At 36.1% G+C, this 8,500-nt stretch overlaps 1 protein-coding gene across 1 annotated transcript; it reads left to right on the top strand.

The window, feature by feature from the left end:
• The first annotated feature begins 542 nt into the window (after positions 1–542).
• On the top strand, positions 543–5,640 carry ddx39aa (DEAD (Asp-Glu-Ala-Asp) box polypeptide 39Aa). Its single transcript, XM_079462448.1, has 10 exons — positions 543–660; positions 1,717–1,929; positions 2,035–2,162; positions 2,626–2,902; positions 3,223–3,341; positions 3,474–3,605; positions 3,705–3,814; positions 4,008–4,152; positions 4,475–4,622; positions 4,756–5,640. The coding sequence occupies exons 2-10, from the start codon at positions 1,722–1,724 to the stop codon at positions 4,770–4,772; spliced, it is 1,284 nt and encodes a 427-aa protein (XP_079318574.1). The 5' UTR covers positions 543–660; positions 1,717–1,721; the 3' UTR covers positions 4,773–5,640.
• The last annotated feature ends 2,860 nt before the right edge of the window (positions 5,641–8,500 follow it).

Here is an 8,500-nt window from a genome sequence, read left to right as displayed (position 1 = left end):
GCAGGTGATGTGGCAACGTTATGAAAAAGATATTTAGTATAATCATCAAACAGATAGTTGTGTTGCTGTGGTATTTAGTTTGCAAACACCTGGTATCGTAACATTATAACATAAATGTAATTTATAACATGCATAAGGCGTTGAACTTCCAAATGATGTCACTTAAAAAAATATTCTTTATTCCCTCTGACTAAATTTGACTGAATTCTTAAATATACAGTGAGGTCCAAAAGTTTGGGACAACAAGAATAGTGGCAATGCACCTATGTTACATTCTGTTTATACTATTAATGAACGCTTTTCCAATTATATTTACAACATCAAATTAAATAAAAGCTTTTTCTATAATTGTCTTATTAAAGGTATCTTGCTTAAATCAAACCGTAACATTTATATCCCACTTTTGCCACAGGATGCGCCAAATCGATATTAATGTGGTGCCCTCGCGTGGACACATAAATGTATGCTTGTAAGCCCGCCCACAAAACATCCACGCACATTGACGTGTAGCAGCTGCACGCATGCGCACAGTCTACGGCGTTATTGACTTTGAATTCGACCAATAGGAACGCTCGGTTTGTACATCCGGGAAGAGCTAAAAGACTTTAGGGCCTAACCACACGATTTGCAAGTGGCGACGTTCAGCACTAACATCTAAAGGTAAACTGTCTTTTATTTTGTTTGTTTTAGCATTGCTTTGTTATGACGCATGATTAGTCACACAGGTTATATATTAAAATAATTATTACAAGTACGTTTTGAAGAAATGGACAGTAGTAGAGATGTCGCGTTTATGGTCGTGCAGCGCAGCCTACGACACTCTCAAATCCAGATAACGAAATCGATTTATAAACGATAACGAAATTCGTGCTTATCGCGTGATTTCGTTTTCATGTGTAATGTATATGCAACTGTAAACGCTGTAAACTCTGAAGCTCTCGTTTAAGTCAGAAGGTTTGGCTGATACAATGAATGGCGTCTCTTTTGTTTAGACACGCTGAGCGATCGGCTCATTCGCGACAGGTTTTACTCTACAGGATTCGCAGGGATGCACCGATGTGTAAAATTTGGCCAATAACTGATAATTCTTTGACATTGGAAGCCGATAACAGATATGTTGGTCGATTTTCTGTATCTAAATATTAATATAACATTTACGGAGACCGAAACAAAAAGGCAAAAAGTGGTCAACTACTTTATTTGAAAACATTCACTGCAGAAAACAAGGCAACGTTAGTTCTCTTTTACCTGAAAATCATGTACCAATGCTACTTTACACTAGTTAGATATTCTTTAACTTTTACACTTTTCTGGTATCATTTTTATTTAATGAACAAATTATAGATGTGCTTCCAGAGCAACCCAGAAATTGTTCGTAATAGCCACAAGTCTAACAGGTTTCAAGACAGAAAGCAGTCTGATTCAAACAATATGCTTTTGTCCCTATAATTTTCACATTCATAAATAATATCTACATAATGTATCTATAACATCAACAATGTTTTGCTAATAGCAGTGAGTGAATGAACATGACAAAGACAGAACTGTACTGTATTTTAACTAAGTAGCTGGCAGCCTCAAGTGGTTTAACCAAAGGAAGTTATTTATAATTTATTGGCAATAATATATCGGCCTGGTTTATAGTATTTTAATACTGGTGTTCTGTACATTGTATAGATTCCTGTTTTTTATGTTTCTTTATTCTTTCAACCAAAGTAATCATGGCCGAAAACGATGTTGACAACGAGCTTTTGGACTACGAAGAGGATGAGGAGCCGCAGACCGCCGTAGACAGTGCCGTGCCTGCCGGTAAGAAGGAGGTGAAGGGCTCCTACGTCTCCATTCACAGCTCTGGGTTCCGAGATTTCCTCCTAAAACCAGAACTTCTCCGCGCCATTGTCGACTGTGGTTTTGAACATCCATCTGAGGGTGAGGATTCACTTCGAATGTTCATTATAAGTTTTAAAGAGCCGGTCAATTATTTGAAGTGGGTGTGAATCACCTTAATGAATATTTTTTGTTTATCTTCCTCAGTCCAACATGAGTGCATTCCTCAAGCCATCTTGGGTATGGACATCCTATGCCAGGCAAAGTCTGGAATGGGAAAAACAGCTGTTTTCGTGCTCGCCACACTACAACAGATCGAGCCAGTTGATGGGCAGGTGTGTGTTCCAAACCAAAACCTAGATATCTTACAATCTCTAACACAATTTTATGAAATATTGAACAACAATACTGTGCATGTATAAAAATATTGGTTCACAGTTCATTATAGGGGGCAATTCTCGCTATTAACAAACCATTAATTATGACCGTTTCCCCAATAAACTCTTCTCTTTATTAATGGTTATAAAGGTAGTTTGTAGGTTTAGGTACTGGGTAGGATTAGGGGTGTATATACTGAAGTATTACCAAATACTGAAGTGTTACCAAATATTGTGTACCAGAGCAGTTGTCCTAACATCTCTGTGCTGTTGTATGTGAGCATTGAGAAAGATGAAAATGGTCTTTTATACTTGTGAGGATATGTATCGGTAGACTTTCATCTTTTTCGGGATCTAAACTTTAAGGATGGCATTTGAACACTAACCAAGCTTCGTAACTTCATGATTGTTTTCTCATCAGGTGTCCGTGTTGGTTATGTGCCACACGCGTGAGCTGGCCTTCCAGATCAGTAAAGAGTATGAGCGATTCTCAAAGTACATGTCCACTGTTAAGTGCGCTGTGTTTTTCGGCGGCTTGTCCGTAAAGAACGACGAAGATGTTTTGAAGAAGAACTGCCCTCACATCGTGGTGGGAACACCAGGAAGGATCCTGGCCCTCATTCGCAACAAGACACTTAACCTCAAAAACGTCAAGCACTTTGTTTTGGATGAGTGTGACAAGATGCTGGAGCAGCTGGGTGTGTATTGTTTTGTTTGTTCTGACTTCAAATTGGCCTATATAATAACTGTGTTCTGTATTTTATAATAGATAGGAGCTATCCCTAGCCACATTTCTGTAATTATAGTTTGTTAGCACATAACTAAAGCTATTGAAGATGACAATTTTAAAAGGGTAACAATGTAAATATTGTTGGTACATTACTGAAGTTACTCTAGTTATTCAGGTTTTCAACCATTTAAGCATAAAGCTTATGATTGAAAGAATGTGTTTGCACAGTATTAGTATTGTTATTCAAAATATGATAGAAATCAAATTCTGTGCATGATTGTTTGTTAGATATGAGACGAGATGTTCAGGATATCTTCAGACTGACGCCTCATGAGAAGCAATGCATGATGTTCAGCGCCACGCTGAGCAAAGAGATCCGGCCGGTTTGTCGCAAGTTCATGCAAGATGTGAGTAATCCTGCTTTTACATTCTGTCTTCAAACGTTAAACTGATTTAACCAGTTTTTCTGGATAGTTGTCTATACAATATCAATGCACATCAGGCAGCATTTACTAGTTACAGATTGTTTTTTCTTTCAGCCAATGGAGGTCTTTGTTGACGATGAGACAAAACTCACCCTTCATGGTCTTCAGCAATACTACGTCAAACTGAAGGACAGCGAGAAGAACCGCAAACTGTTTGACCTACTCGATGTTCTTGAGTTCAACCAGGTGATGTCATTTCACAGTTTATATTGCCTACCTGGAGTCAGCAATTTGATGATTTTTATGCTAAACCACGACAACTTGAACTTTTTTTGCATATTGTAGGTGGTGATTTTCGTGAAGTCTGTTGCCCGTTGTGTGGCTCTATCTCAGCTGCTGGTTGAACAGAATTTCCCTGCCATTGCGATCCATCGAGGCATGGCTCAGGAAGAGAGGTGAGACATGGGTTTCATTGTCACATGACCATGCGTACGAGCGAATGAAAAAATATTTGCTTTCCTACCATTGTGATGCTCAAAGCAGTTTGTCCAACCAATGGAGGGCGAAAGTGTTTGGGGAAACTTGTAGGATCAATTAACTATCACAAGAGTAAAATAGTTATTGTTTACCATATTCTCTCTCCCACAGATTATCTCGGTATCAACAGTTTAAAGATTTCCAAAGGAGGATCCTGGTGGCTACTAATCTGTTTGGTCGTGGGATGGATATTGAGCGTGTTAACATTGTTTTCAACTATGACATGCCTGAGGACTCTGACACATATCTGCATCGGGTAAATATACTAGTCTTTTACTTCACATTGAATAGCCATATGACCATCCAACAAAGAACCAGAAAACACTTTTGCACACCATTTTAATTCCCTGCAACACTTACATTTTTGGGCAGATGAAGTTGTTTAAATCTTGTCATGTAACTCTGAGTCACCTGTACCTTTGTAAATAATCTGACATGTTGTTTTAGTTTCATTTTAACGTTATATTGTGTATATCACATTCTAGTAGTGTTCAACTGGTTTTCAAAATAACAATTGTACCAAGTCCTCTTCCAATTGTCAGTAATTTGTATGACAATGGTTATTTTATCATCTTTAGGTTGCCCGTGCTGGTAGATTTGGCACAAAAGGTTTGGCCGTCACCTTTGTATCGGATGAAACCGACGCAAAGATCCTGAATGATGTGCAGGACCGTTTTGAAGTCAACGTAGCAGAGTTGCCCGAGGAGATTGACATCTCCACTTACAGTAAGTGCCAAAAATGATGAGCATTCTTTCAATTGTTTTTGTTGAAGTTCACTTGTTTCTCTCAAATGCAAATAGTCTGGTTTTTTTTTATTTATCAGTACGATTTGTAATTACTTTGTATCTCTTTCTCTAGTTGAGCAGTCCAGATGAGCCGTATATATGCTGAAGTGGATGTTGTCCAGCTCTCCCTGCCTGCGTCTCAGTGTTGTTTCTGTGACGGTGGAAGAGAAACCGCCAATTTTATTTTCATAAGATCCTCCATTTGTCTAACTATTTTATCGCTCCGGGGGATTTGTGCGGGAGTCCTTCTGTTAATTCTGGTTGTTTGTTGGTTTGAGAATTAAACATTTTATACTATACGTTTTCGGAGTTGTATTTGAAGTAATTTAAAGGTTATGTGAACTTTGTAGAAAGACCTTTTTATTGTGTGAGAAACCTGTATGCCATTTTTGTTTATTTACAGAAGATTGTAAACACTGCTATGTGATACCCTCAAAACATTACTGTTTGTGTTACGAAACATTCCTGGCTCTACTTATTGTGGGTGAGTTTGGAGGGGATGAGACCGTTTATGTGTAATACTACATCGTTTTTGGAAATTGAGTGATTATGAGAAATTGACTTTGATATTTGGACATATAAAGGTTTATTTTAACCAAGCTACCATAATGAACTCATGTTCTCTATTTTGTACTTTGTGAATGCACTCTGAGCGCAGGACTGCATCACTAGGAAAACATCACAAGAGGTGGCAGTAGGACACACAAAAATAAATCACTGATACCATTCAGCACGTGTTGGTTTTAACAGCAAAAACAGGCAAGGGGTGTATTTTTGTATACTTTATATAGTATAAAAATACAGAATTCTTGTTCACCTGCGAAACCGGCTGTGGAAATGGACTATGCTGGAGGCTTAGAATTGTTAGAAGTTGGAAAAGAAGTATCTTCAAAAAAGGACAACATAGTAAATGGAAGATTAATTATATGATCACTATATAAAGAAGCATTGGACATACAATTTCACACCAAATAAGCTCTGTGCCTGTTATGTTTGGAGCCCAAACTAACTCGGATAGACATAAATATAGGCCATTTACATTACATAGGCCATTACAAGGCTTGATTTCTAGAAAAAACGATATGTAAATCAAGCAAATTAATTAAAAAATTTAACTACGTGACACTAATCTATAAAACCAGCAATAGAATGTTCAGAAAACATACATGTTATTGGATAAGGCTCAGTTTTTTGGAATTGGCATTTGATGTATTTTATAATAATTGTACAACGACAACAGCATTTGAGATAAAGGTACCAACTGTAACACATTCAGAGCATTATTCCTTAAGACGCACAAGCCCCGTTTTTCTGATTATTAAACTGAGTGATGTTTTGAATCTTACTGATGCAGTTAAACTCACATTTTCTAAGTTTCTAAATTGCAGAAGGGATGTTAATTGTGATGTAATACTTTCAGTTATTTTATGCAGCCTAGTGGTCATGACTTGTTCAGTTGAATGTGTTGTTCCTTTCATTGTAGACACTGATGCCTCCAGATTAGTTGTTTGAATAGTAGTGGAGTTTTATTCGCACTGGGTAATTTTATATTTTGTTGTTGGGTTTTTAGCTTTGTTTCTGCAGACAACCTTAAGCCTGTACTTCATACAAGTTCAGTGTTCCTATGGTGATCTTGCCGATGATGTAAACGGCAGTGGCTCACCAGTTATTGTTGAAGCAGTATTAGAGACCAATCACAACAGACAATGAACTTGCAAACACGGTAAGGGGCGAAACATTGACCACACTCTCTAAGCCGGTGACCAATCACAACAAGGGTCAGCTTGACCAATCAGAGGGTATCGTAGAGTGACAGCAGTGAACAATATAGTTAAAATGTGTAAAAACAATGAGTCAACTCTTGTTACAGTGTACCACTAAAATGCAATCAAGATCTCGAAATACCCTGAAATATGCCCCTTTTATTTATAATTTACATGAATAAATGTTGTACCATATACATATGTTAAATCCTTGTTCTCCACATTAACTTTAAATGTAGAAAATGTAGTTTAGCAATATAATAATACTTAATTTACTTAGATGCGTGCAGAACCATCTGTTTAATTAAATCATTTTACAGACATTTTACAATACATTGATTAACATCTCATGCATGAAGAATTTGATTTCATCAAATCTCATCAAAAATCTTTTTTTTCATTTTTAAATATTATAATGTTAATTACAATTTATTATAGCACTTTTAACAACAACAGGAGTTGAGCACTACACAACAAAGGGAGAAAACAACATAGAAGGCAAATGACAAATTTAATCTAAAAAGAAAAGAATATAGCCAATATAGCAACGGAAAATAACAACACACTATGAAAATAAAAGAAAGGGTTGTTAAAAGCTTTATCGAAAAAGACAGGTCTTTTACCTAAACTTAAAAAAAGACACAGATGAAGCCACTTTGATTGAATTATGAGTCAGTTGGACAATTATAAATTAAATTGTTATATTTAAAGAAAGCTTTTCAAATGTTTTTTTCCATTGTACAGTTTTCTTTTAAAAAACACCTTAAAAAGATGAATGTCAATCGTACAACTACAATTGGGAGATTCTTGAAGATGACATGTTTGCTGAATTTATTGTGAATCTCTTATTTAATGTGTTACATTTGCGTTTATAATATATTAAGGGTAATATATAAACATTAACATTTTAATATTAAGATTATAAAATAAATATTATGATAAATTATATTAGCATAGGTAGAATTACAACAATTTTAGTTCTAGCAAAAATAAATTGATGAGGGTGATAGGTAGAAGAAAAATGACCACATCAATGGGTCTGCTCCTTTCCGTTGCGGTGCCAGATGTAACCTTTGTCGAAGATTGGCTGCTTGTCAGTGGTGTTGTGAATTTGGAAGCCATGGTGGTTGTGACGAGATATTGATGATCTGCATAAAGAATATTTTCAGCATATTATGGGTTACATAGTTAATATTTGTATAAAAAAGTGATTATTCATAAGTACTTTTTGAAGCAAATATTTTACATATTTTAAATTTTATAATATTTTATAAAATGGTCCAAAAATCGATCTGTATCAATCGTGTGTTTAGATTGTAGTGTGTGTTAAAATAAAAATTGATACTCACAAGCCACAATACTTGATGGCACGATGTCTAAAAAGACAATGGATGTATTAACAGTTTCTCTCAAGGACTCCCTTACATCTGTTATGTTTGGAACAACGCTCTGGTTTTTGAAAATCAGCTGAGATGTTAGACCAACAGAGCCAGGCCTAAAAATAAAATAGAAAGGTGCTGTTACTTTCCTGTGGCTCAGTGGTTAGAGCAAGTTCATGGGTTAGATCCCTGGGGATTGCACATATTTAGAAACAAATGTATAACGGTTAGTGTAATGCAATGTATGTTGCTTTGGTTGAAAAAGTCTGCCAAATGCATAGATGTAAATGTGTGAATTAATAATGTTAATTAATCATGTATTTTTATACAACATTGAGTAGCGAAATATATGAGTGGCCAAAAAAGTCACACTCATATTCAATTGCACCATTGTCGTTCCATTGGTCAGATTTATTTACAGTAATTTGCCGGTTGTGTATAACTGTGCGTTCTACGGTCTACTTTAACTTGTAGCTGATGATTCCCCACTAACCTTCAGCTTGAAATGTTTTGGACAGTTATTAACCCAAATCCAGCGATTCCCATTATTGCAGTAATACTTTGGTTGTAACCGATGTGGTTGTTTAGGTAATGGGAAGCTGCACACTGCATTTTACACTTAAATGTACAAATCTCTGTAACAAAGCTATAGGCTGTCTTTCTACCCTCAATGTGA

This window comes from Barbatula barbatula (assembly GCF_947034865.1).
Source record: "Barbatula barbatula genome assembly, chromosome: 8".
Classification (NCBI taxonomy): Eukaryota; Metazoa; Chordata; class Actinopteri; order Cypriniformes; family Nemacheilidae; genus Barbatula; species Barbatula barbatula.
This window is presented reverse-complemented; position numbering and strand designations above follow the sequence as displayed.